Source organism: Trichechus manatus, unplaced genomic scaffold (genome assembly GCF_000243295.1).
Source record: "Trichechus manatus latirostris isolate Lorelei unplaced genomic scaffold, TriManLat1.0 scaffold00191, whole genome shotgun sequence".
Classification (NCBI taxonomy): Eukaryota; Metazoa; Chordata; class Mammalia; order Sirenia; family Trichechidae; genus Trichechus; species Trichechus manatus.
In genome coordinates this window covers 3218072-3245326 of record NW_004444127.1, presented here as the reverse complement: position 1 = coordinate 3245326, position 27255 = coordinate 3218072, and the positions used below count along the sequence as shown (strand labels likewise).

At 53.6% G+C, this 27255-nt stretch overlaps 3 protein-coding genes across 7 annotated transcripts in view; 2 read left to right on the top strand and 1 right to left on the bottom strand.

The window, feature by feature from the left end:
- Positions 1 to 3420: 3420 nt before the first annotated feature.
- PACSIN3 (protein kinase C and casein kinase substrate in neurons 3) lies at positions 3421 to 9775 on the top strand. The gene is made up of 10 exons (XM_004387686.2): positions 3421 to 3537; positions 3783 to 3873; positions 4026 to 4182; positions 5337 to 5572; positions 5682 to 5837; positions 7203 to 7378; positions 7515 to 7635; positions 7830 to 7966; positions 8845 to 8963; positions 9279 to 9775. The coding sequence occupies exons 2-10, from the start codon at positions 3820 to 3822 to the stop codon at positions 9392 to 9394; spliced, it is 1272 nt and encodes a 423-aa protein (XP_004387743.1). The 5' UTR covers positions 3421 to 3537; positions 3783 to 3819; the 3' UTR covers positions 9395 to 9775.
- A 375-nt stretch (positions 9776 to 10150) lies between these two features.
- Positions 10151 to 21210, top strand: ARFGAP2 (ADP ribosylation factor GTPase activating protein 2). Of its 4 annotated transcripts, XM_004387684.2 has the most exons (16): positions 10151 to 10511; positions 10680 to 10798; positions 11367 to 11439; positions 11933 to 12064; positions 12153 to 12233; positions 13058 to 13139; positions 13414 to 13470; positions 14534 to 14586; positions 15073 to 15209; positions 15333 to 15464; positions 17478 to 17606; positions 17686 to 17820; positions 18847 to 18973; positions 19132 to 19225; positions 19344 to 19462; positions 20010 to 20931. In XM_004387684.2, the coding sequence occupies exons 1-16, from the start codon at positions 10440 to 10442 to the stop codon at positions 20028 to 20030; spliced, it is 1563 nt and encodes a 520-aa protein (XP_004387741.1). In that variant the 5' UTR covers positions 10151 to 10439; the 3' UTR covers positions 20031 to 20931. The 4 variants fall into 4 exon arrangements, with proteins under 4 accessions (XP_004387741.1, XP_023597592.1, XP_023597591.1 ...); XM_023741824.1 differs by lacking the exon at positions 20010 to 20931 and having other exon boundaries at positions 19344 to 20002; XM_023741823.1 differs by having other exon boundaries at positions 10231 to 10798; positions 20010 to 21210.
- A 2170-nt stretch (positions 21211 to 23380) lies between these two features.
- The window catches only part of CSTPP1 (centriolar satellite-associated tubulin polyglutamylase complex regulator 1), a 204363-nt gene continuing 200488 nt past the window's right edge, over positions 23381 to 27255 (bottom strand). For both annotated transcript variants that reach the window (XM_012558878.1, XM_004387679.1), the window contains 3 exons: positions 26831 to 26940; positions 23781 to 23844; positions 23381 to 23555 (listed from right to left, as the gene is read on the bottom strand). In XM_012558878.1, coding sequence (XP_012414332.1) covers positions 23381 to 23555; positions 23781 to 23844; positions 26831 to 26940 — 349 coding nt within the window. The remainder of the gene's footprint in view (positions 23556 to 23780; positions 23845 to 26830; positions 26941 to 27255) is intronic.

Sequence of the window (27255 nt, the reverse complement as noted above, 5' to 3'; positions counted from 1 at the left end):
GCTGCTCAAGGCCTCTGAACCTCAGTTTCCGCATCTGTACAATGGGAATCCTGATGCTTACAAGGTGGTGGTTGTGAGCCTCGCACGAGCTAACGACTAAGAAGGCTGTGCTCAGCAAAAGATGCAAGGCAGAATCTCCTCCAAACCCCGGGGTTCAAGGGGTGCCTATGCATGCCCAGTTCCTCCCATTGCCCACCAGGCTCCCATGATCTGCAAAGGCCGGGGAGGGGCAAAGCCGAAATCTGACTCTCGCAGCCTCGCGGCGCCACCTTGGGGAGTCGGTCCTGGCGCTCAGCACGTGGGAGCCGAGCCCGCGTACCCGCGCCCCCGGAGCCGCCGGCCGCAGAGATGCCTGCAGTCCCAGTACCCCAGCCGCGGGCCCGCGGGGTGGGGGCCGCGGCGGCGAAGAGAGGGCGGGGCCGGGGGCGGGCCTCCCGGGGGAGGGCCCGGCGCGCTCCGGGAGGCTGCAGCCCCGGCCTGGGAGCGGCAAGACACCGGCCGGAGCGTGGTCGGACCCCCACCCACCCAAAGCACCCCGGGAAGACGCGGTGAGTGCAGCCTGGGCGGGAGACGCGCGGGCGGCAGCGGCGGGAACCGCGGCCCGCGCTGCTCTCTCCTCCGGCCCCTGAAGTTGGCAGTGGGACCGATTCCCGGCGGGGAGCCCCCGGCCACCGGCTCTGAGCGGGGACGGGAAGGGCTGCCAACGAGTGAAGGGCGTCTCGTCCGCGGCGCAGCGAATCCCACAGCTCCCCAACCCTGCTGGGGAGGGGGCGTCGGGGCTGGAGGGCCAAACACGGGGGTTGGGGCCATCTCCTGGGGCCCCAGAAGGGGCCTTGTTCCCCGGCGCCCCCCGCCCCCCGCCAGGAGCTTCAGTTCTCGGGCCGCGTAGCGGGCCACCATCTGGAGTCCACTGCGGAGCCAACCCAGACAAGGGGCGCCCCCTCCCCTAGCGGTGACCGGCCGGCCCCACCCCCGCCGAGACCAAGTTCAACAAGTTTGGCTGAGAAGCCCAGAGCCTGCATGGCGAGGCCTGGCCCGTTCGCCCCGCGTGGGTTCCTTCGGCTACGAGTTGCGCTGCGCTAGGCCGGCGGGGAGGGGCTGGTCAAGGGGCGCCTCCACACAGGGCTGAGGCAGGGAACTGGGCAGCCCTTGGCCTCGAGGTTTGGAGTGGAGGCCTCGGGTTTGCAGTGCGTCATCAGCGAGCAGACACCTCGGCTGGCAGGTTGGGTTTCCTAAAATGCCGCTTTGTTTTGCCCCTCCCTGGCCCTGCCTCCTCCCCTTTGCCCATGCCACCCCCTCCCCCAGCCTCGCTGGCCGTTCTGTCGGCTTGTCCTAGTCCCTCTAGCATAAGTGCCCCTCTCAGTGTTCACAGACCGCCCCCTCCTTGTGCCCTCAAATTCCACGGTTATGGGCTGATTGGGAAGGGCTGCAGAGGGAAGAGGCCCTTAGGCGCCACAGCCTGTGACTCAGGACAGAGGGATGGGCAGGCAGGATGGCGGTGCTTCCTCCCAGGAGCATGCCCCCAGTTTCTGGGAAGGGGAAGGGGCTCTCTGGGTGAGGGTACCTTACGGCCTCAGGTAGAGAGGGTAGGTTCTTCCCTGAGCCCCGGGATTTCCTACCTTAGCCCAGGCAGCTGTGAGGAGACCCCATCAAGCCCCCAAGACGTCTCCAGCCCAGCAGGTGCTGGCTCCCCAGACTGGGAAAACTGCCCTTCTCTGCTTTCTGAGCTCTTGCCTGTGGTAGAGGGTGTTCTGGGAAACCATTTGGGTCCCTGCTGAGTTCAGGAGGCACAGGGTGCTAACCCTCCGCAACGGAGGGGGGTGGCCAAGGCACAGGGGCCATCCCCATTGCTCAATCAGGTGGGGGCTGTGAGACCTGGCTGTGCCTGGGGCTGGTGTTTGCTCTGGGAGGCCTGAGGGAGCAGTGCCAGCCAGCCCGGCACACACAGCTCGCTCTGTTCTGGGGCCGGAGAGAGGGAATGGGTGGGGGACAGCTCTCCGGGGAGCAGGGAGTCTGAAGCAGGCAGGGGCCCCAGTCCCTCAATGCCCTCCTGGGACAGCTCTGAAGGCTCTGTGATTAAGGCTGCAGCTTTGGTTTTCACCAGCTTGTTGACAAGTCCTTCTGGGCAAGTGGGACCAACACAAGAGGAAGTCAGGTGGAGAGCTGGGGACCCTCCTCACCCTGTGCCCAGGGCCCCTCTGCTCCCTGCAGTCTCCACTGGGGCTCCAGGGAGGCCTCCCTCCTGCCAGCAGAAGGGCGGAAGCCCACTCGGGCCAAGCCCCTTCACAGCTGCTCCAGCCAGCCAGCAGGTTTTTTTGCTCTTCAGGTGAACTTCATTTGTTCAGATGGATTTCATTCATTTAACTGACAATTACAGATCCCAGCACCTGGGAAAACCCAAATCAGACCCTGAGGAAGTCTCTTTCAATGACTGGGGACAGGCCCTGTCCCGTGAGTCATAACCCAGTGGGGTATATACCCTGACAGAGCAGTTACCAGGGGCTGTGGGAGCCCAGAGGATGGAGGGACAGAGGGACCGACTGTGGGGAAGGTGCCTCAATTTGAGTTTTGAAGAATAAATAGGGGTTCTTCAGTTTGGAGGGGGGCACTGTGACAGAGCTCTGCTTTGGGGCTTGGCTGTGTCCCCTGGGCCTTGGGCTTGCTCAGAAAAGGAAGGATTTCCTTTTAGGGGCTGCGAGTTGTCCTGGGGACAGCTGAGACCCTGCCGAGAGGCAGGAGGGAAGTAGCCATCTGCCTCTGTGTCTTCTAGGCCCTGGGTGGTAGCTTGGCCACTGGAATTTGCCTTGCCCTTCTCTGCAGTTTCTGGAGAACACTGTTACAATTGGCTGATCACCTGTCTGCCTCCCCCATCCCACCTCAGACTATGGGCTTTGGGGCCCAAAACTGAGCTGCTTGTGGCTTGTCACCCCCAGAGCCCTGTGGGACCTCAGTGGATGTTGTGGAATTGGAGGAGTGTCTCCCAGTGCTTGTCTAGCCCTTGATGTTTCTCGTTCATCGCCTGGTTTGAGGCTTATGCCAACCCTGGAAGGGAAGCTACCCAGGTGGGGGAATTCCATCTAGGAGGGAGCTGGGACTGGAAAATTCACTTGTCTAAGCTTCCTGGCCAAGGCAGGACCCAGACTTCCCAGCTCCCATCTCTTCTTCCAGTACAGGGAGCTGCTGTGTGGGTCTGGGCACCTCAGCCTTGGCCTTGTCATTCAAGGAGAGGAAACAGGCCTAAGCCTGGGCAGGAGGCCTCTTCTCCCATCTGCAGTCTAGGGAGTGGGGACCTCTGTTCACCTCCACCCCCACCTGCCACCTAATCCCTGTCAGGATCGTGTGACCCGCCTGGCATTCTCCTGGCTGGAATCTGGCGCTTCTGACAGCAGCTGCTATATCGGGGGAGTCGGGCACCGCCCTGGACATCCAAGCCCCGGCCCTTACCCCTGTTTTGCTCTTGTCAGCTTGCAGGCGTAGTCACAGTGGCAGCTTTGAGAGTTGGACTCCCAAGCCACTGAAGTGATCTTTAGGCCTCAGGTACGTGTTTTGGGGGTGAGGAGGGGAAGGGCAGACCCAGGACTAGAAAAGGAGCTTTGAAATTACCATCCGTGCACCTATCCTAGCCCCTTTTGGGGACCTCTAACCCCCTGCCTGCTAAGTCCTAGCTCTGATGGTTCCTTGGCTTGTGGGGATTACAATGGAGGGGGTGGGGTGGGGTGAGGAGAGAGTCTGTTCCTATCCCAAAAAGTATACTTCCCTGCTTACCCCTCTGCCTTCCACAGCCCCAAATCTGCCACCATTCCGTGCTGCAGGGACACCATGGCTCCGGAGGAAGACACTGGAGGGGAGGCCCTAGGGGGCAGTTTCTGGGAGGTGAGTAGCTGAGTCTTGGGGGTGGGGGTGTCACTAAAATGCCCACCACTCTCAGAGCTGAGCCACCTCTCCAGGGGAGGAGCCCAGCTGTCAGTCCAAGCCTGCAAGGGGGCTTCTCCCCGGTAATGCCACCATTCTCATGTCCGCCCCAGGCTGGCAACTACAGGCGGACAGTGCAGCGAATAGAGGATGGGCATCGGCTGTGTGGGGACCTGGTCAGCTGCTTCCAGGAGCGCGCCCGCATTGAGAAGGCCTATGCCCAGCAGCTGGCTGACTGGGCCCGCAAATGGAGGGGTGCCGTGGAGAAGGGTGAGCTCACACTGGGCCTGGCAGGGAGCAGAGGGCTGCCGAGGGTGGGGACACCAGGGCAGCTTCTCTCTGCACCTTCTGTGGAAAGTTTGAGGCTTCCACATCCGCCTTCCCTTTAAAGAGGGAAAATCCTTCTGGTTATCCTCACAGTTGTTTCTATTACAGTTTGCCAAGTACTTTCATGAGTTATTTTGGTATTTCTAACAATGCTGTGGAGTCCCTGGGTAGTACAAATGGCTAACGGGCTCAGCTGCTAACGAAAAGTTTGGAGTTCAAGTCCACCCAGAGGCACCTTGGAAGAAAGGCCTGGTGATTTACTTCCAAATCATCAGCCATTGAAAACCTTATGCAGCACAGTTCTCTGACTCACAGTGGGTCGCCATGAGTCAGAATTGACTCAAGGGCAACTGTTTTTTGTTTTTTTTTTTAAAGCAATGCTATGGTGCAGTGGTTAAATCACTCGGCTACTAACCAAAAGGTCAGCGGTTTGAACCTACCAGCCGCTTGGCAGGAGAAAGACATGGTAGTTTGTTTCTATAAAGATTATGGCCTTGGAAACCCTATGGGGCAGTTCTACTCTGTCCTCTATGGTCGCTATGAGTCAGAATCAATTCCGTGGCAGTGAGTATGATGGAAATGGTCCTGTTCAACCCATTTTATAGAGGAAGCACCTGAAGGTCCAGGAGGTTGAGTGACTTGCTGAGGTCACACAGCAAGGCAGAGCTTCTGGCAAGGGACCTGGGATCTTCGTACTCTAACGAGCTGCCTTCCTGGAGGGTGGGCACTGGTTGTTCCCTCAGTGGCAATAGAGTGTAGTGGTTTATGCAGCAGACTTGGGTTTGAATCCCAGCTCCACTTGTAGCCATAGGGCATTGGGCAAGTGGTGAATTTCACTTCTCTGGGCCTCAGTTTTTTGTCTATTAAATGTTGATAATGACACTGAGCTCCTGTTGGTGGTTGTAGCAAGCATTCTGTGAGAGCTCGTATGTCAAGGCACAGAATGAGCATTCAGTAAGCAGCAGCTCATATCATCATTAATCTCTGCACCCCCTGGGTGTCTCCATGCCTGGCACCCAGAGCAGCACCTGATGAGAGGGGTGGGCTCCTTTAGGGTGATGCCTCTGGCCTGGCCCAAGCTCCATCCCTCTCTGCAGGCCCCCAGTATGGCACACTGGAGAAGGCCTGGCATGCTTTTTTCACGGCGGCCGAACGGCTGAGTGTGCTGCACCTGGAGGTACGGGAGAAGCTGCAGGGGCAGGACAGTGATCGGGTGCGTGCCTGGCAGCGGGGTGCCTTCCACCGTCCTGTACTGGGTGGCTTCCGTGAGAGCCGGGCTGCCGAGGACAGCTTCCGCAAGGCCCAGAAGCCCTGGCTTAAGCGGCTGAAGGAGGTGAGCCTAGGTGGGGTAGGCACCTGAGGAGGCCCTTCCCAGTCTGCATGGGGCTAAAAGGGGCTGGAGTATGGCCTCCAGGGCCCAGAGCTGTCCCCATGCCTGTCAGGTTGAGGCTTCTAAGAAGAACTACCATGCAGCCCGGAAGGACGAGAAGACAGCCCAGACTCGGGAGAGCCATTCCAAGGCAGACAGTGCTGTCTCCCAGGAGCAGCTGCGCAAACTGCAGGAGCGAGTGGAACGCTGCACCAAGGACGCCGAGAAGGTACAGGCAGCCAGAAGCGTGGCCTGGCCCGGGTTAAGGCTTCCGGAATGTCTTTTCCAATTCTTAGCAATCTTTTTTTTTTTTAATTGTTATTGTTGGGTGCCATGGAGTCAATTCTGACTCATAGTGACCCCATGTGACAGAGTAGAACTGCCCCATAGGGTTTTCTAGGCTGTAATCTTTATGGAGGCAGATTGCCAGGTCTTTCTCCTGCCAAGCCGGTGCATGGGTTTGAACCACTGATCTTTCGGTTGGTTAGCAGTGGAGTGCTTAAGCATTGCACAACCAGGGCTCTGTATTTATTTGTTTAAAAATTTTATTTTGTCGTGGTTTTTGAGAATATACACAGAACATACACCAATTCCACAGTTTCTGCATGTACAATTCAGTGACATTGATTACATTCTTTGTGTTGTGCAACCATTCTCACCTTCTTTTTCTGAGTTGCTCCTCTGTCATTAACATAAACTCACTGCTCTTAAGGTTCCTGTCTGATCTTTCCAGTTGCTATTGTCAATTTGATCCCATACAGATAATCCTTAAAAGAGCATAATGCTCAAGGCAGATGTATTCTATCTTTTTTTTAAATGGTGATAAATATATATGTAACAAAACATTTGCCAGTTCAACATTTTTTACATGTACATTAATCACGATCATTTTGTTAACTGTTACCACTATCTGCTTCCAAACTTTTCCATCACTCTTAACAGAAGCTCAGTGTCCCCTAAACAATGACTCTGCCATTTCCCCCTCCCTCCTGCCTGCCCCGATACCCACTAATAACCTTAGGTCTCTGTACACTTGTTTATTCTAGATATTTCCTATAAGTTCAATCCCCAGCATTCTTATTGCTTTAGACCACACCTGCCACCCTCTCTCCAGATTATCCTTTAAACGAAGAACCTGAGAAAAGGTGATGCTTCACCCAGGGAGAGAAGTGGTGGAATTTCAGGCACTGGGATGATTTTAGCAATTGAGGATCCCCTTCTAGATTTGCTCCTTTCACAGTGTACCACCTGGTATGAGTCCTCACGTTGCCTACTCTGCCCAGAGTACCCTTTCTTCCAACTCTGTATATCCAGATCCACCCCCTCCTCTGAGGTGCTGCTCAGTTTCCACCTCCTCCAGGAAGCCTTCTTGATTTCTCCCACCCCTCCCCATAGGGTGACCTGGTCTTACACTCACCAGATTCTTACAGCTCCTCTGGCTGAATGTTACCTCCCTTGTTAGGCTGCTAGGGTTTTTGAGTGCAGGAGCTAGGTCTCAGGGCTAATTGCCCCTGGTGCAGAGCCCAGTAAATACTGGTGGAGTCTTGGGTGGAAGAAGGTCTCATCCTCACCAAGCTCCTCCCCTCTCACCCAGATGAAAACCCAGTATGAGCAGACGCTGGCCGAGCTGCATCGCTATACCCCACGCTACATGGAGGACATGGAGCAGGCCTTCGAGGCCTGCCAGGCCGCTGAGCGCCAGCGGCTGCTCTTCTTCAAGGACATTCTGCTCACCCTCCACCAGCACCTGGACCTCTCCAGCAACAAGAGGTGTGGCCTGCGGGGTGGGTGTGGAGATGGGGGTAGTTCTGGGTCTCCCTCATCTCCCCTGGGTTCTGGCTGGGCTCAGGGGGATTGGGGGTGGGCCCAGGGCTTCGCAGACTGAGGGCTGTGAGTTGGGCCACAGGTTTCAAGAGCTCCACTGTGACCTTCACCAGAGCATTGAGGCAGCCAGCGACGAAGAGGACCTGCGTTGGTGGCGCAGCACCCATGGGCCTGGCATGGCCATGAACTGGCCACAGTTTGAGGCATGTGTTCTAGGCTGGTGGGGCAGGGGAGTAGGGGTGGTGGGTTCCCACTGGGCTCAGCCTGGGTCTCAGGAAGGAGGCCAGGGCTTGGGCTGAAGTGGGTTTCTCCTGGGCTCTGGTGAGGGCCGGTCTGGATGAGACTGGCTGCTGCTACAGCCTGTAGCCCAGCCTGACCTTAAGCACTGTCCCGGCAGGAGTGGTCCTTGGACACACAGAGGACAATTAGCCGGAAGGAGAAGGGTGGCCGGAGCCCTGATGAGGTTACTCTGACCAGCATTGTGCCCACAAGAGATGGTGCTGCGCCCCCACCCCAGCCCCTGGGGTCCCCAGGGTGAGAGCCAGGAGCCTGGCTGTGGAAAGAAACAGCTCTGCCCCTGCCCTGCCTTCCTTTCCTCTGTCTCCTTCACTTCATTCCCTTCATGCCTGAAGGGGGTTAAAAATTGGTGCCAGGGACCTTAGGGCCTACTTGTTGCTATTGAGTTGATTCCGACTCATAGCAACCCCGTGTGACAGAGTAGAACTGCCCCATAGGGTTTTCTAGACTGTGATCTTTATGGGAGCAGATTGCTAGGTCTTTCTCCTGCTGAGCCGCTGGGTGGGTTTGAACTGCCAGCCTTTCAGTTAGCAGCCAAACACTTTAACTGTTGTGCCACCAGGGCTCCTAGGGCCTAGTTAGTCGTTATAATAATACTAGTTTTCATAGTGGTTTCGATTTGCCAGGCATTTCCCACATTCCCTCACTGCCTCCTCACATTAGCTGTGTTGTTGGTAGGTGCCATTGGGTCAATTCTGACTCATAGCAACCCTATGTACAGTAGAACAAGACACTGTCAGATCCTGCACCATCCTCATTGAGCCCATGGTTGCAGCCACTGTGTCAGTCTATCTTTTTGAGGGTCTTCTTTTTCACTGACCCTTTACTTTTCCAAGCATGATGTCCTTCTCCATGATGTGGCAGGCATTTCCCAGGAGGCAGTGAGAGGGAACATGGTAAATGCCTGACACATCAGCTGTACGTGGCAGGAATTGTCCCTGAGCTCAGTCGTGCGTGGCACAGGTGGGACCAGAATCTTGCAGCTCCTCCCCATCCTGTCTTTCCCAAGGTTCCTCAAGGGGAGGTAAGCCCTCTGCCCCTGAGTCCTGGGCTCTCCAGGCCCCTGGTCTTCCTGCCTCCTGAACCTGACCCCCTTCTGCCTCCCTCTACAACAGTGGGCAGGATGAGGACTGGTCAGACGAGGAGAGTCCCCAGAAGACCGCCACTGGGATACGAGTGCGGGCACTCTACGATTACGCTGGTCAGGAAGCTGATGAGCTGAGCTTCCGAGCAGGTACCCCGGGACCCCTTTCCTGTTCCTTTCCAGGCATAAGTTCCCCTTACAAGCCTGACTCTTACTCTCAAGGCTGTTCTGGGTCCCTTGTCCTCTCTGAGTCCTCACCTTCCTCTCCAAGTAACTGCTGGGGCCCAATGGCTGCCTTTAGGGTCTGGGTGGGGCGGCTTGCTGACTTCCACCCACCCTGGCTGAGCCACATCTCTTTTCCTAGCTGGGCTCTCATACTGCCCCCTCCTGCTCGGTCCTTGACCCAGTTGCAGGAACGGGGGTTGGGCCAGGGCAATTGGCAGTGACCAATCCTCTTTCCCCCAGGGGAGGAGCTGCTGAAGATGAGTGAGGAGGATGAACAGGGCTGGTGCCAAGGCCAGCTGCAGAGTGGCCGCATTGGCCTGTACCCTGCCAACTACGTGGAGTGTGTGGGGGCTTGACTTGCCCTCACAGCCTCCTGCAACGTTTCTCCACCCTGGGTCAGAGCCCAGCTTCTCCCGGACAGCCCTCCTGAGGGCCCTGAACCCATGGCGCCCCTGCCGCCCCTCTGTCCCCTGAGGGGGAAGAAAACTCGGGACTCAGGGAGGGAAGGGGCCAGTGTCTGGGAAGAGACTGGTAGGGAATGGCCAACTGAGTCTAGACTGAGGGCAAGATGGGGAGCTCAGGAGGTGACAGAGGGCTCAGAGGTGCCTGGGCCTCCCCAGGAGCTGTGGGGACCCAGTTCCTGGCCTTTGTGTTTTGGGGTTCCTGGGGTGGGCTTGGGGTGAGTAGTTCTGGGCTAGCAGCATCCTCTGTTGTGACTTGTTCTAGTGTGTATTAAACTTGGAAGAAAAAAAAAAAAGCAGTCAGGCTGGTGTGCATCTTTTTTGATACTCCCTCCACTCTTGCCAGGCCTCCAGTATGTTATGGGGTAGGGGTAGGCTAAGCGTGTGCCAGCTAGGACCCTCATCTGGGGTGGGAGTGGAGATATGCTACGGCTCGAAGCTGGGCCTTGGGACCTGAGTTCTGCGCTGGGCAGGAGTCGGGACAGTGTGTCTTCCCGTTCAGGCCGGTCGGACCACGAGTGCTTGGTAGAACGTTAATTATTACTCATCAACCGCTAAGTGTCCAAAGCTCAAGCCTCCGCCCCAGCCTCCTGTAGCCCCGCCTTGTGAGAGGTGGCTCCACCTTCTGGGCGAGATTTAACGTCAGATGAGCGCTCCCGAGGAAGTTTGGGCCAGCCCGCGAGCCATCGCTCCGCCCTGGCCGCGGATTGGCCCCGGCTCGGCGCGGCGTTTATTCTGGTGACCATTGTGGAGCTCGGGGTTGCTGACGTCTGTCCTCCTCTTCCCTCGGCTGCTCATTGGTCCATATCGGGCCTAAATCATACCATCCTTTGGTTGCAAAGGGCAGGGCTGGGACCGACCCGGTTACCCAGCCTTCCCCGGCGAAGATTGGCCCGCGACTGGACCCGTCGGTCGCAGTTGTGTCTGGGAAGGAGAGAAAATGGCGGCGGAGCCGAGCAAGACCGAAATCCAGACTCTTTTTAAGAGGCTTCGCGCGTTTCCAACCAACAAGGTGCCTGAGCAGGAGGCGTGCGGGACCTGCTGCCGGCAGAGAGGGCTCTTCCGGCTCCTCTGGGGCCTGAGGGAGGGAAAGAGGCTCGGGTGGGCTGTTTTCCTGGCATGTCAGCGCCTGGCCTCGACTCGGGCCCCTGACCATTTGCACATCGCCTCCTCCACCCAGGCCTGCTTCGATTGCGGCGCCAAGAATCCGAGTTGGGCCAGCATCACGTACGGTGTTTTCTTGTGTATCGACTGCTCCGGGGTTCACCGCTCACTGGGCGTCCATGTCAGCTTCATCAGGTGGGGTGTCCGCGCGGCTGCAGTGCTTCCTTTTTCCACTGGGCCGGCCGAGGCTGTGTCCAGCAAGGGAGAGTGGCTGCCGCGATTAGGACCGCTCTCAGTTCGGCGTTCGGCATCCTCCGGGCCGAGAGCCCGGTGGCCCCCCCACGGGAGGGAACCGCCTCTGTGGGTCCTTTGCGCCTTGGTCGAAACTCCATTGTTTTCCTAGAGGTCAAGCTTGAGAATCTGAGCGTTAGCTTACGGGGAAGAGTTAGCTGCTTTGACCTTGTTACTGATATACTGGCCGAGAAGTGAGACTTTGGCCGTACTTAAGGGAAAAGCCAAATCCAAGCTTGAGTGCCTGAGAATTCGACCTTCTTTCGGATTTGGGGAAATAATACCCTTTTGAATAAATGAATGGAGAGCAAAGCTTTTGCGGACTGGAAGAGTGGAAGAAATGGGGGGGGGGGGTGGCTGATTGTTTCCTGGGCGTTCACAGCAGCCCAGGGCCAAATGACAGGTGTGGGTCTGCTGGGGAAGCTTTTCTCTTGGTGTCTGCTGGTGGGTGACATGCAGCCCTTGCACGTAGGTCCACAGAATTGGATTCCAACTGGACCTGGTTCCAGCTGAGGTGTATGCAGGTCGGCGGGAATGCCAGTGCGGTAAAACTCCTTCTACAAACCCCCTCCCCTTTTTTCTGCCTGGGTACTAACTGTACCATGACTTCCTAGGAGGTTCTCTCCGTTTCACTGTTCATAGGGTTTCCTGGTCCATAACAACATTGAACATTATTCTCTAAACTTGGAAATTGGTCACAGTTATTTTCAGAGGGGCTTCAGATTCAAACCAAAGTGGACAGATGTTCTTAGGGAAAGGCCAAGGGAGTTGGGGCCAGGGCCTCCTGGATGAAGGATGGGCAGAGTGGGTATGGCATGCTGTCCTCAGGCATGAGGGCTGGGCTTCATTCAGTCATATCAGAGGATGGGAAGCTGTGCTTTTCTGCAGGAATTTCTGAGAAACTTAATCTCTATGTAAACGACTTCTGTCATTTCTATATAAATAATAACTGGACTGTTATAAGGAGGTGCCTTCTACAGCCAGTACGTTTTTGTTCTGGTGAGAACCACCTGTAGCATGCTCTTCTCTGCTCTTCAGATGGCTTTCTTCCGCCAACATGGATGCACAGCCAACGATGCCAACACCAAGTATAACAGCCGAGCCGCTCAAATGTACCGGGAGAAGATCCGGCAGATGGGGAGTGCAGCCCTGGCTAGGCATGGCACTGATGTAAGTGCTTGTTTCCGGGGGTGGGGTGGTGGGGTGAGAGTAGGAGAATTCAGAGCCTTGTGTCCCAGGGGTGCCTTTTCTCTTCTAGCTTTGGATAGACAATATGAGCAGTGCTCCAAGTCACTCCCCGGACAAGAAGGACTCCGATTTCTTCACAGAACACACCCAAGTGAGTGCCTGCAAGGAATGTTTCCCATGATTGTTCCTGACAAGTGGCTTACTTAACAAGATGAAGGCCTTTTTCAGTCACAGACATGCAGTCCATTCACTTTGGTGCAATACCATGGATGGGGATGTCTGGACTCACTGAGTTGGTGACTGCTGCCTGCTGCGTGGGCCAGGTGTTTCTATCTCCCATGAAGCAGTATAACATATCCCTCCTTAGGAAGGGACCCCTATAAAGTGGAGTTGGGAGGAAGAGAAGCTTCTTGAAGGCCCAAGTGATATCAAGGTCCCCAAACAACTTTGCCTGGATTCTTCCCCTATAAAAAAGGCACTGGGGTTGGGGAAATTAAAAGATTCCCTCCCTGTGAGGAGGGTTTCCCGTTGCCTGGCACTGGCTGCTGAAGTCTCATTTTGAATCCTTGGTCCTTTACTTAGCATTTCTGTGATGTTGGCCAAGTCACTTAACCTCTCTGAAACAGTCACTTAACCTTCATTGAGTTTGTTGTGATAATGAAATGTAGAATAATGATATGTGGAAAGCCCTCAGACTTGGGCCTGGCACGTGGTAACTATCCAGTAATTGTTAGTGGTTATTAGAGGAATGGGCTGTGGTTCTAAGTATATAGTGGAGGGGTGGAGAGGGCTGCTAGTTTCCTGCTTCTTTCTTCCGTGGTAAATAGCAACCATGGTTTTATCTGCTAACCTACGGTCTCTTTTCCTCATGGGCTTGGAGCAAGGTCTTGTACCCATAGGTACTTGTAGATTCTTGGTGCTCCTTGCCAGCAGGAGTGGCTCATTGAGGCTTCTGTGATCTGGCCTCCTTTTCAGCCGCCTGTCTGGGATGCACAAGCCACCGAGCCTTCAGAGACCCAGCAGCCAGCCCCGCCTGCAAAGAGCAGTGGCCTGGCACGTGAGTTCAGCCCAGATTCCAACCTAGTGTCCTGGTCCTGGGAAGGGAAGGGGATACTTGGCTGGGAGAATAGGAGTAGGGTCTTCTAGCTGTCTGGGTGGGTTGAGATTCATTGCAGTCCACTGGAGGAAGTGGTGGGTATTCCTTTTATCTTTTGGTAGCCTCAGCAATCTGAGTAAAGCCAGTGCCTCTACTGCTGTCCCGTCGCTTCGCTTAGGGGGAGGTCACAGGAAACGTTGAGCCTTATACCTAACTTCCACCATTGCACCCACAGAGCTGGAGCACGGCCCCAACACAGACCTGTTGGCCACCTCACCCAAAGCCTCTCTGGGTCAGTATGCCAGCTGGTGGGTGTGGGATAGGCTGGGAGAGGGTGGGCCTTGAGTGTTTAGGTCTGCTGCTGCCTGGTCATGTGGACTGAGGCCACAAGAGACTGAGCATCTAACCTCTCTGGGGTGGGGACTGACTGAAATGGTGGCTGCAGCATTGACCACAAGTACCTTAGAGCCAGGCCGTTTGGATTGATGAACCAGGGTGTGCTGGTGTGGAAGACCTGGGCTCTACCTGTGGGTTAGTGCTGGGTCTGGCCAAAGTGTGGGGCAGCCAGCATGGACTGGGCTCCTAGCCCTGGGGTCTGAGGCCAGGCTGGTCTGTTGGTCCATTGCTAACCTTCTGTGAGGTGGCGTACAGCTCTGAGCTGCTAAAGGCCAGAGGTGACCTTGGCCCTTCTCAGCCAGTCCTTGGCCTGGCTTAGTGTCCTTCAGACTTGGTTCAGGGTGAGCAATCTACTTGCTGACCTCAGTTTGTTCAGTTGACCTTTGGGGGTTGGGGAGGAAGCCAGCAGAAGAACGACTCTCAAATTGTTCCCACAAGAAGGCTGGCATGACTTGGTCTGAAGTTGGGTCCTGTAGAGGCCTATGGGATAACTTTGGCTTCTGGGCTTGGGAGGTTCTGGGGCAGGGCCCTTGTTAGCCACAAGTCTGTCTCCCCTCCAGAGTCCATGTTTCTGTCAGCTCAAGGGAACCTTCCTGCCCAAGGTAACCAGCAGGTGCTTGGGGAGCCTGGCTCCTTGCTTTCCAGCTCCCTGCTCTAGTCGTTGAGGCTCGTGTTTGGCATCTGCCCCCTGCCTAGCAGTCTTCATGGTGGCTCAGGGACTTTGACCGGCTCTGGTGATTCAGGTCTAGGCTCCTGTCTCAATCTGCTGGGAGTCAGCAACCTCCCCTGATCTCTCTTTGGCTCGGACTGTCCTGGATGGAGCTGGTGGCAGCTTTGCTTTCCCCTGCCTGAATCTGTTCTTTCTAGAAGCTCTTGCCGTGAAACTGCATGGTGTGGACTGAGTTCTTGGCTGCTGTCTGCTTTTGGCCTAGCTCATGCCTGTCCTCTTTCTCACACAGAACTGAAAACCTCCATCATTGGCAAGAAGAAGCCAGCAGCAGCTAAGAAAGGGGTAGGTGGGGAGAGGCAGTATGGTAGTGTTGTTAGGAGCTGGGGTTAGACTGCTTGGGTTCACCCGCTTGACTCTTAACCACTTACTGGTCATATGATTTTGGCAAAGGTACTTAATGTCTCTGAATCTTATCTGTGAAAGGGATGTGAAAGTCCTTATCTTCAAGGGGCTCCTGGGAGGAGGCAGTGAGATGTGCACAGTGAGTGCTCAGCAGAGTGCTTGGCATATACCAGGCCCCAGTCAGTATCAGCTGCTGTCTTCAGGCAGAGGCCTCTGCTGGGGCTGTGTGAGTGGCCTCATGGTCTACAGGCTGTGTTCATACTCAGTTCCCACAGAGCCCCTTTCTTGGCCGTGCTGGCAGGGCTCCTATTTCTTACCCTGAGCTTTAAGAAGAAACCCCTACCTTGTGGGTGTGGCTGGAGTGCCCATGCCGGAGGGGCTGGACAAGGTTGGCAAGGCCCCGTATCACTTGATTCTCTCTCCCAGCTGGGTGCCAAGAAAGGCCTTGGGGCCCAGAAGGTGAGCAGCCAGAGCTTCAGTGAGATTGAGCGGCAGGCCCAGGTGGCAGAGAAGCTCCGGGAGCAGCAGGCAGCTGATGCCAAGAAGCAGGCTGAGGAGTCCATGTGAGTTTACTGCAGGGGCCCTGCCTCATGTGCTGAGCTTCGGGCCTGGCAGAGGTGGGGAGGCTGGGTGGGCAAGGCAGGTCAGGATGGGTGCTGGCCTCTGACATACTTCTTCCCTCCAAGGGTTGCCTCCATGCGTCTTGCCTACCAGGAACTCCAGATTGATCGTAAAAAGGAGGAGAAGAAGCTACAGAATCTGGAAGGGAAGAAACGAGAGCAGGCAGAGAGGCTGGGCATGGGCTTGGTGTCCCGAAGGTGAGGCTTAGCCCAGGGATGTGGCAGAGAAAGGCCATTGTTCTTTTGGGAACTATTACAGGCTCTTCTCAGCAAGATTCTAGGCTTATCCTTTCTCCAAGGCTGAATAAATCATTTTGTTTGTTGGCACATAGTAGGTATGTGCTGAATAAGTATTTACTAAATGAACGAAACACAGGAACAGATGCTATTATGCTATATCCAAGGTATCAGGATGGTGTTTCTTAATGGAGGTGCTGATGGGACAATTCTGTTTCTCAAGACTTCCCTGAGAAGTGGAGGGCTTTTAGCATCCCTAGTCCCTATCAGCTAAATGCCACTTGTGCTACCAGACACTAGTAACATCCCAAATTCCCCCCTACATTTCAGATGCCCTCTGGTTGGGTAGTATTCTCCCGTTGGAGAACCACTGGGCTTATGTTATTGTAGCCCTGGTGGCGTAGTAGTTGAGAGCTCGGCTGCTAACCAAAAGGTCGGCAGTTCGAATCCACCAGTGGCTCCATGGAAACCCTATGGGGCAGTTCTACCCTGTCCTGTAGTGTTGCTATGACTCGGAATCGACTTGACAGCAGTGGGTCTTTTTTGGTTTGGGCTTATGTTGCTGTGGTTTTCTTAATTTAAAAAAAAAAAAACAAAACAGGTTGCAGACTAGCTCTCTGATGTATTTTGCTTGCAATATGAGTTAAACATTAGAGACTTCAGTAATCTAGATTGGAATATCTGACAGTGCCAAGGCCAGCATTCCTGGCTACAGTTAGCTGGTGCCAAGTGGTGGCTGTTCTTTAGAGAGGCATGAGCTCTGCAATTGGCCTCGTTTACTAAAACACAAAAGTCCTGTGCAGGAGGGAATGTTACCTTCTTTCCAGATGAGGAAAGTGAAACTCAGAGCAATTAAGCAATTTGCCTGAAGCCCACAAAACTAGTAATTGGTTGAACTGGGTATTGAGCATGGACCTGTTTGATTCCAAATTCATTGTTTTTAGCCATTGTGTTCTGCTTCCCTGGAAGATGATATGGCTGGGTTGGGCCAGTTGGATTTAAGCTATTCTCTCTTAGTCTGTGTGCTGCTACTGTAATAGCTAATCAGCGAAACATAAAATGTGAATACTAAAAAGGACTTTAGTCTATTCCCCTTCCACATCTTGGTCATATAGGATTTATTGGGTTTGAGTATGAACAATTTTTTAGCTGTTAAAAGCTGAGGAGAAAGGTTTGTGTGTATGTGTTTGCATGCACATTTTTGCAGTACAATAGAATATTTTATTTAAACCTAATCCAACCTATGCTATTTAAAGCCCCATTGCAAAGTATTTACTGCCTGCGGTTCTCCCAGATAAAATCTGTATACAGTTTTAAATGTATTTATGTCAAATTGATCGTTTAAGTGTCTCTGTGGTGCATGAAAGATGGGGAAACGGAAGCCTTAAGTGTGGTATTGTCCACCCAATCTCATGCCCCTTCTCATTGAGAAACCCAGACATCAGCTCCAGGTCTTAATGCATAAGGCCAGGCTCTGTGCTTTGAAATGCTTTCGTCTTAAAACAACAAATAATCATGGAATAGATAATTAAGAACTTATCCTTTGTTGCCACTAGACTCATTTCCCTGGGTCTGGGGCACATTTCATCTTTTCCTTGTGTGTGTATGTGTGTCAGTGAAGGACCTGGTTCATTGTGCAGCAAGCCCGAGTTGTTTTTAAGGACGTTATTATTAAAATTCTAACAGGCATACAGTCGTTTGCCAGGGAAACCCTCCTTTGAGAAAACAAAGCTGATGTGTAGACATTGTAGATGGTGCACTGTCGGTTTGGTCGTCCCCGGCTGCTTCACTCATTTATGGTTCATAACCTGCTGGGTCCCTGGCCTAGCCCCATGCACAGGTAGGGAGAGAAGGCCCTGGGTGGTGACAAGGGAAAGAGAAGCCAGTTTCATGTCAGCAGCCGGGCGTCCCCTCTTGTGCAGTGACACTGAAGCTCACCACTAGGCTCATGCCTGGCTCTGCTTTTCCCCACAGCTCTGTCTCCCACTCAGTGCTGTCTGAAATGCAGGTGATTGAGCAGGAGACCCCAGCGAGTGCAAAGTCCTCCCGCTCGCAGCTGGATTTGTTTGATGATGTTGGTACTTTCGCCTCTGGACCCCCAAAGTAAGGCTGTTGTTGGGGAGCAGACTTTGCCACGATGCCACTCACCAGGCTTCCCTGAGCCACTCTGTTGTCTCCCCAGGTACAAGGACAACCCTTTCTCCTTGGGGGAAAGTTTTGGTTCCCGCTGGGACACAGATGCCACCTGGGGAATGGACAGGGTGGAGGAGAAGGAGCCAGAAGTGATGATCTCAAGCATTCGGCCTATTTCAGAAAGGTAGAGTGATCTAGAACAGCACTGTCCAGTAAAACTTTCTGTGGTGATGGAAGTGTTCTGTATTTGTGCTTGTCCAACACGGTAGCCACTAGCCGTGCGGCTACTGAGCGCTTGAAATATGGCTAGTGCAGCTGAGAAGCTGAATTTTTAATTTAATTTGATTTTGGTGAATTTAAGTAGCCACATGTGGCTAGTGGCTGCAGATCATGAACCATATTTAGCAGTGCAGAAAGCAGGCTTTGGTTTGAGCTCTGCTTAATGTCACAGAGGCCTGGCAGCCTCTTCTGCTTAGGCTCCGTTTCTCTGATGGGAGGGGCCTGATGTTATGCTTCAGTACTGACCTCCCGAGAGTTAGCTGTCTCTGGTCCCATTTTATTTACTACTTCAGTTTTTTAAAAATCTTATTCCATCCTAGTCTGCTAGTTGACACATTATCTGTAAATCATCCGTTTGTAAAATGGGGACATAAGTAACTACTTCACAGGGCCGCTGGGAGGATGAAATGTAATGAAACTTGTGAAACACCTAGTTCAGTGTCTTCACGTTCAGTGCTAGGTATCTACAGTAGAGTGCTTTTGAAAGTAAAAGAGGGGACAGGAGAGTAGGGGTAAACCACGACTGTCACAAGCAAATCAAGACATATGGTCACCCTAGTGTTAGAAAAATTCTAACTTGTAGGAGTAGCAGTAGTGACATTACAACTCCTGGACTGTAATGTTAGTTATAGTGGTTTAGGGCAGAATCCCAGGCCCCTCCAGACCATACTACCTCCCTCCTAGTGTAGGTAACATGGGCTCTATGTGCCTTGGCTGCAGTGTGGAGAAGGGAGGCTCCTCACCCAGAGAGAGGGCCCTGAGCCCCAGAGCCCCAGAAAGAATGCAGCCATGGTAGGGTATCTTTTCCAGTTTTTTTTTGTGGAAGATCAATAAAGGCCATTGGTACTTTTTTGGCCTTTGTACCTTGTACTCTGCTTCCCCTGATGGCAATGGGAAGGGTTAGAGACGTTGTCCTCCATCCATCTCTCAGAGCCACAAACCGGAGGGAAGTAGAGAGCTGGAGCTCAGGCCTTGAGTCCAATGAAGCACGTCAGAAATTTGCAGGAGCCAAAGCCATTTCATCTGACATGTTCTTTGGGCGGGAGATGGATTCTGAGGTAAGTGGAATTGTCTACCCGTGGCTGGAGGCAGCAGGTAGACGCAAGAGCTTCCTCCCTGCCATAGCTTTGTGCATTAGTACTAGGTTGGCTTGGCCTGTAAGGGCCCTGGGTCATCGGCCATAAGATCCCAAGGCCTCGCCTTTTCTTCACCACAGTATGAAGCCAGGTCTCGGCTCCAGCAGCTCTCAGGCAGCAGCGCCATCAGCTCTTCAGACCTCTTTGGGGAGGTGGATGGAGCTCATGGAGCAGGTAAGGCCCCAGTGGTTTGGCGGGCAACATCAAGGCCTGTCAGCAGAGCTGGAGGGCACTGTTGGCTGGGGAGGGCTTCCTGCAGGGCTCTGGGTCATCCCTTCTCTTGCTTTTACAGGTAGTGTGTCTCTAGGGAATGTACTACCTACAGCTGACATTGCCCAGTTTAAGCAGGGTGTCAAGTCTGTGGCTGGGAAGATGGCTGTGCTGGCCAATGGTGTGATGAATTCTTTGCAGGTGAGGCTGGGGCTGCTGGACCTGGGCTGGGAGGGAGCCTAAGGAATAGTGCTTAGAGGTTTGCCTTTTCCACCACATCCAGACACTGCTTCTGGGTAGCCCCTCTTGGTCTGAAAGAGAGAGAGCATTTTTTTCTTTTGGAGAGGCAGCTTTCTTCCTTTGAGCTCCATACCAGGGCTAGGGCCTCGCCTGAAGACACTGCCATGTCCACACTGATCTGTTCCCTATTCATGTCACTTCTACCACTCCTTCTCCTCCCTCCCCAGCTCTGTGAGTTTAGACAAGGCTTCCCCCTTGGGTTCGGGCCACAGCCGCCTTCCCAAGTCACAATAAATATGAAACTATCTCTGCTGCAGTGAGATTGGTGCTGACTGCCCACCACATCTCACTGTGGACTCCTTCCTTGAGGGTACACAGAGCCTGCACCTGGTTCTGCTGTGGGTGTATATGTCTGTCTGTCTCTGTGTGGTGGGAAGGGCATGTGCACACTAAGAAGCTACTACAGGTTAGAGATGCTGACTTTGTGTTTTTCCTTTCCCCACCCTAGGATCGCTATGGTTCCTACTGATGTAAGCTCTGTGGCTCAGGCATATGTTGGTGACAGCAAGAACCCCATGATTCTCTGGCCAGGGAGGCTTGCCTTATAGAAGCTGGGAGGATTTGTTACTTTCTATGTGTGGTGTGTGAGTGGGGTGGCCTTGGAGGATCTCGGGTGAGGGGAATGGTCAGTATCAGCCTTGTCCTCTGCCTGTGGATCGAGCCCTTTGTTCTCCTCCCCTCACACCCCCTCTCCTGTGTGCTAGATTATTGTTCTTCCAGTCCCAGCCCCAAAGCTGCTGCTCACTTTCTGGTCACAATGGGAGTAAGGGAGAGAGTTCCCTCAGGATGGCTTATTCTGGGTCCAGCCCTTTCTCAAGTTGGGAAAGTGAAAAGTGTGAGGATTTTTGCTGGCTCTAGGATCCTTCTGGGTAGTCTGGAGGCTTGGGGGCTTGGGCCTCTGTCCTCTGGAACCAGTGGGGGAGGCCTAAAAAGTTCTGCTGTGGACCAGCCCCTGGAAGAGAGGTGCTGGACTTGCTGCTGCCGCCATTGGCCTTTGGGTACTAGAAGAAGGCAGGGGAGGGGAAGGACCTTGCTCTGGGTCTTACTAAGGGCTAGAAACTTTACCTGGTATCTAATGGTTTCATCTGGGATCAGACTGGAGGCCCAACGGCTCTTCTGTCTCACCACCCCTTTTTACCGTCATCACTTCAATGTCAGGGGGAGGATTACTTCTGGGTGTCTTGGAGTCCTTCCATGCCATCTGCTCTGGACCACAGGACCCTCTGTCCCCTCCTGAGATGTTTCTCTGCCCTTTCTTCCCCTGGTCAGTGGCCACAGTGGGCCTTATGTGCCTGCACCCTGACTCTGGACGCTGTGAGCACACTGCTGACCACGGAAGCAGAGGCCGTGAGGGACAAGAGCAGGCTCCTGGGCTCGCCTTTCTTCCTCTGCCCCATCCTGGGCTTGGGGGCCTGGACAGCACCCCACCAGTGAGAGCTGGAGGGGCCTACAGGGCTGCAGGCCTCTCCCTTTGGCAACTGGGCCATGCACTGTGTCACCCTTGGTGCCATCTTCCCTGCCATGCTGGCAGTCTGGGCCCAACCCCCCTCTGAGTTGTGGGTTGGGTGCCCAAGCAACAGACCACTTTTTTTCCCTACCCTCCTTCCCCCAAGGGACATGACTTTCTTTCTGGATTGTTTGTATTGCAACAAAGTGGTGTCAAAATAAAGCTGCCACAGGGCCCTGGGCCCCTGCTGGTCTGAGCTGAAGTACTGTCCTCTCTGGATCCTGCCCCCTGCCTGGAGCAGGCCCTCGCCTTACTCTCTGGGCTACCACCGATAGGGGTAGGGCGATGGTGCAGAAGCTGAGGGCACTCTCTCCAGGGCCTCCGGTCTGTCTCTTCTCTGAAAGCCAAAGGCCCCTGGCTCCTTGGCCCTGTGCTGCCGCGAGGTCCTGTGCAGCCTCGACCTCACCACCCTGTTGCACGCGGAGGAAAGAGCTGATATTAGTTGGCCCCTTAACTCACCCACTGAGCTATATGCTGAGGGCAGGTGAGCGTTCTGAGCAAAGGCCTCAGCAGCCTTGTAGGCTCATCATGTTAGGACTGATGGGGCGGGTTTCTCAATGCAGTTAAAGAACTAAAATATTCAGACTTACTTAATGGAACCCTTTTAAATTGAGGAGGAAAAGATGTGTTTGTGTATAAACCCCTGGCTTGGCATCCCTTTCCCCCTAGAGGGGCTCCTGCAACATTTGGGCCACCTCAGAGGCCCTCAGGGTACAGCTGAAAATCACCACTCTGGGAAGTGGATGATTAGAAGGGTTGGGTAGAGGGAGCCGTGGGGCTCAAAGCCAGTGATTTCCAGTATGGATCTGGGACTTGCAGCTTTGGAATAATCTGGCCCCACCCCAAGCAGGTACTGAATTAGACTCTAGCGTGGCCCTGTGCATTTATAAATACATCCCCCCTGGTAGTTCACACCATGATGCACGCCAAGGTTTGAGCACTGCTCTCTGGGACTGGAAGCTGGAGATGATTGTGAGCCCAGAGACCTCCCCATGTGGCCTGGAGATGCTTTAGAACTGGATCTCCCAGTCCTGGCAGGGCTTTGGGAGCCCGTTCCTGCAACTGGTCAGTGGGACTGGTCTGGGCATGGATGTGCCCAAAAGAATGTTTGTGCCCAGTGGTTAGGGTTAAGGGTTAGGTGACACCAGCTTCAGAGGAGGCAGCTGCCTCTGCTTGGCCCTTGGATGGGCTTTACTTGCTGGAGGACCCCCCAGCCTGGTTCATGGGAGCTGAAGACCTCCTGTCTTTACCTTTCTCCAGTCTTAACAGGAAGTTTGTGCCCCGCAGGCCAATGTTTTGTTCACAGCTGCACCCCCTCTTCCCTAGCCCAGAGCAAGTGAGTGTCAAGTATTTAATAACCAACCCATGGCTGGCAGGCTGTGCGGTGCTAACCTTTCTGTTGCCTGGATCTGTGAAGCTGTGGGAACCTGGCCTAGAACCCTCTGGGCCTCAGTTTTCTGAAGGCCCATTCCAGCTGTTGGCACCTTTCCTTTGGTACCAGGGGCTGCTTGCAAGTGCAGAAGTGTAAGCCCCTTTCTCATCTGAGACAGGTCTCCAGGCTTCAGTGGTCCTCTGGCCCCCACCGCGCAGTGCTGCCAGAAAAGCTAGGCTTCAGCAAAAGAGACCCAAACATACCCATTCCTTCACCCATCCTTTTGCTCCTCCTCAGTCTAGTGGTTTTAGACTCACCACTTACCAGACACAAGGGACTTTATTCATTTCACATATTTAACTATTAAACACAGGGAAGACTGGAAGCAGTTTTTGCAAGTGCAATTGTCTTGCCCACCCCTCTCCTTCATCCTATGATGGCTGGTGGCTATTCCTCCAGTAGAAGGCCACAGTGGTTATGTTCCCCCAGTACCTGCATGTCATGCCTCACCCTTGACCAATGCAAGGCCCTCCATTGGCTATTCATGGTCTCCCCCTTCTTGGAGTTGCTGTGAGGAAATGAATCTTATCGAGGGGCTAGCAGAAGTTGGCTGAGAAGACTGTACTTCCTCAAGAGGTTAGGAGGACTATAAGCAAAAGGCTAAGGCCACGTCTCCTTCCCAGTGACCAGATGGCCTCAGTTCAATCTGCAGTTAGCCTGGGGCCTGACTAAAGCCCAAAGACTGATGGGGCCTGCAAGAGGAGGGTTACTGATCGACTTGGCTGATCATCAACCCCTGAGGCAGGTCTTTGGGCTTATTCAGCCTTTTCACCAGCAGAGGGGAGCATGGCACAGTGCTGGAGAGGAGGTTGGGTGGGAGTCCCAAGGGCTGGGGTGGGAGCAAGGGATGGAGAGTTATAGGTAGGACCCTTCAGACTCCTCAAGTCTCAGACTCATCTGTCTCTTCAGTGGAGCCATCGCTCTCTGCATCCACTTTGCGGGAGTGATGGAGGGGTCTCCAGGGGGAGGCAACCCGGGGAGGGGTTCGGGAAGGCAGGCAGCTGGCTTCTGGGCTGGCACTGACTGAGTTGACCAGGCCTGGGACCTGGACCAGCCTGAAAGGAAAGAAGCCCAGAGGGCAGCAACATGCCTCCTGTCCAGAGCCAGTACCTCCACCTCCACGTTCATTCATGAACCCCAGGGGTTCTAGCCCTCAAACGCGGCCCTGACCAACATGGGGTGGTTCAGACAAGCCCTGTGTGACCCACGAGGGGGCATGGCTATGTCCAACTAAGGCTTGGCTCCCACAAGAGGGCAGCATCTTCCCACTGGACACTTACAGACGTTCCAGCTCCTCATCCATGGCTGGGTCATGCATCAGGTCCCCCTTGTCAGGCAAAGCTCCTAAGAGATAGTTGGGGGACACAAACCTTAATCTGAGGGTCCTTTAGCCAGGTTCCAGTCAGGCTGCCCCATTCCCAACAGATGCTTTTGTGGCCCTCCCCTTCACACCTGTCTATTCTGACCCTGGGAACGCTGATCTTAAAGATTTTGGCAAGAGCTCTTAAGTATAGGAGGACTGCTACAGGGGCCAAAGAGCAGTCATGGAGCAGGAGGTCTTGGGTGCTGCTTGATAAATTTAGTGAAACTTGCTGCCCACCCTAACCTACTTGGGGCAGAGACCACAGCTAAGGAGATACCTCCAAACCTCAAGGTCACTGCACAAACGGGCCATCCCCTTCTAAAACTAGGTGGTGGGTTGTGAGCTGGTGCTGGGGTTTAGTCCTTTCTTGAGGTCTCAGGTATTGGGCTGTAAAGGAGCCAGAGACATAGGATGCAGCCCAGGCTGACACTAAAACAAAAAACCAAACCCCATGCCATCAAGTCAAGTCGATTCCGACTCATAGCGACCATATAGGACAGCATAGAACTGCCCCCATAGGGTTTCCAAAACTAAATCTTTATGGAAGCAGACTGCCACATCTTTCTTCTGCAGAGTGGCTGGTAGGTTTGAACTGCCAGCCTTCCATTTAGCAGCCAAGCACTTAACCATTGTACCACCAAGGCTCCTTTAGGCAGATACTGAACACCAGAAATTATCCAATTCTGTGCCCCAAAGTCAGGGTGGCCCCCCCTTTCAGATAGAGGTGGGCCCTCCTGGGAGGGCCCAAAGGGTGAGAAGAAAGGGCTGGGGCAGGATCACACCAGACTCAATTTTGTATGGTCAAGAGGGGAGCAGTCCCATCTCTTCTCTGCCACAAACCGTCTCTGCGATCCTGGAACAAACACCAGTTTCTCCAGGTTGGGTTCCTTAGCTATAAACTGTTATTGTTAGCTGCTGTTGAATTGGCCCCTGACTTACGGTGACCCCGTGCACAACTGAAGGAACTGTTGTCTGGTCGTGTGCCATCCCCAGGATCAGTTGTGGACTGAACCATTGTGATCCATAGGGTTTTCACTGGCTGATTTTTGGAAGCAGATTGCCAGGTCCATCTTAGCCTGGAAGCTTCCTGCTGAGACCTGTTCAGTATCATAGCAACAGGCAAGCCTTCACTGACACTCAGATGGGTGGTGGCTACTCATGAGGTGCACTGGCCAGAATCGAACCACGGTCTCCCGCTTGGAAGGCACTGAACTACCAATGCCCCTGAGCTATAAATGAAAACCAAAAAATCAAACCCAGCCATAGAGTCGTTTTTGATATTAGGGAAAGGTGAGAAGAGAGGTTCTTGGATGCTCCCAGGAGTTAACAGTGGGAGAGGAGGTGTGGCTGAAGTTTGCAGACAGGAAGAATTCTCACCAGCAAATTGTTCAGGGAAAAGAGCTCACTGGTGTTTAGAACCTAGACTTGGCAGTCAACAATACTGTTCCATAGAAAGACTCAAAATTTACCTATCTAGCTCTACTTCAATTCTCAACTTTTCCAAAGCTTTCTCAGATGATGCCTTCTGGCCATTTTTTCTTCTGAGTGGTTTTCAAACTATGTCCCATGGAAGCCTCATTCTTTGGGGGTGCCTTGAGAACCAAAGGAACAAGGTTATTCCTCTCCCCAACTGGCTTCAACCAGGGTGTCTCCAGATTTCTGTTTTATACACTGGTGTTCCAGGTGAGGGCAAAGACCATCTGCTGCTTTTATATGTCCTACTCCACCCAACACTAGTGCTCAGTAAAAGTTGCTGAGTGAAAGACTGTCCTTTTTAAAGGCCCTTAGAAGAAGCAATGGGAGGGAGGAGGTTAGTCCAACCTGTGACCCAGCTGCTAGTTAGCTTTTCCTTCCTAGCAACTGTGGTTGGTGGAAAGGAAGGGAGGGTAACCAGTAACCTAGGAGTATGAAAGAAAACCTAAGTAAATCTCCACCCACTACACTCTTACTCTTGACTTCTGAGTCCTATGTTGCCTCTTTTCTACTCCTAGTCCAGCCAGTGACCTTGGCTACCAATCCCACTTAGATGGTTCCCCGATTGTGCCTGCCCCAAGCACAGGATAACTCAACTGCCAGGTGTTGTGCATGCCTGAATGGGGCCTCGGTCAGTCTTGAGAGGTTTGTGTTCCTGTGATCCCAGAAACGTCCCTAGCATAAAGCAACTTGCACAGTAGTTGGCCTTCTGTGGTTAGCATTTAACAAACGTTTCCTTCCTTTGACCTGTTCCCAGCCACAGAGAACTCAGAACTGGAAAAAGGAAGGGGGTTGCTGTGTCTCTTCTTGGAGACTCAGGAACCTGGGTTCCAAGCATGGTTGGAGTATCTCTTAAGGAGAGAGGTAAATAAGAACCCCTCAAGCTCCAATAGGATGATTGGCCTGCTAGCTCTTCCCATAGGAGAGCTGAGGGGGAGGAGCAGGGTGGGCAGAGAAGATCAAGGATAAGGAACCCAACCAGTGAGAATAAACCGATGAGCAGGAAAAACTGGACCATGTGGACTTCCCCCACCCTCTTCCTTTTTTTAACTCCCTCTCAGATTAATCAGTTTTTTTTTTTCCCAGCTGGGAAAAAAGGGCTCCCCAACACACCTTTGCCTTGTTTACGAATGGGATTCAGGTCTCTTTGATATATAATCTCCAGAGCCACTGAGTAAATAGTCCTGTGTCTGCCCAACCTGCAGGCCACTCCCCAAGGCAGAACTGGGATTCTATGGGGAGAGGCTGCTTCATGTTGGGGCAGGGCCCTGGGCGGGGAAGGCTGTCCCTTACCACTGGAATGTGAGAGGCCTTAGATGGCACAATTTTGTGCACATTCTGGCCCTCTAGGACTCTTAGGCTGGCCCTGAGAAATCAAGGAAGAGATGGTGATTTCCCCTCCTCGTGGTGCCATGTCTGCTTATAGAGGCCAGCTCCTACCTGGCTTTGAATTATTGGGGCAGGGGAAGCTGACCATACCTAGCTCTGGCTTACCTAGGGCTTGGTTAATTCCATGATGCTTTGAGAGAGCCACAAGGAATCCATAGAAGGTCAGTCTCTGAACATTGCTGAGGACCTCTTTGACAAGCGCTGGGGGTGGGCAGCTAGAAGAGAGAATACAGATGCCAGATTCAAAGACTAGCAAGTCTGAGTGCCATCTTTTCATCCATACCTTCAAGCTTAGGAGGATTCCTAAGACTGAGGGATCTGCCTGCTTGGAGGCCCTGAGCCCCTGGGGGAGCCTGACAGACGTCCAGGAGCAAGGCCTTGACTGTAGACAGGAAGGGCTGGTGTTCACTAAGTGGTGCTTTCACTAGGGAGGGGTGGGAAAGATGAAATGGCTAGAAGTGACAGACAACCTCACCTTGGAGGGGACCAAAACTGGTTGTTCTGTCCCTTTCTGTAGGAATGTTTTGTAC

Coding starts and splice junctions, on each gene's coding strand:
- PACSIN3 (XM_004387686.2), top strand. CDS start 3,820: ATGGCTCCGGAGGAAGACACTGGAGGGGAGGCCCTAGGGGGCAGTTTC. Junction 4,183..5,336: donor GAGGGGTGCCGTGGAGAAGG/GTGAGCTCACAC, acceptor CCCTCTCTGCAG/GCCCCCAGTATGGCACACTG. Junction 7,379..7,514: donor GACCTCTCCAGCAACAAGAG/GTGTGGCCTGCG, acceptor GTTGGGCCACAG/GTTTCAAGAGCTCCACTGTG.
- ARFGAP2 (XM_023741822.1), top strand. CDS start 10,440: ATGGCGGCGGAGCCGAGCAAGACCGAAATCCAGACTCTTTTTAAGAGG. Junction 12,234..13,057: donor TCTTCACAGAACACACCCAA/GTGAGTGCCTGC, acceptor CCTCCTTTTCAG/CCGCCTGTCTGGGATGCACA. Junction 19,226..19,343: donor GGATGGAGCTCATGGAGCAG/GTAAGGCCCCAG, acceptor TTGCTTTTACAG/GTAGTGTGTCTCTAGGGAAT.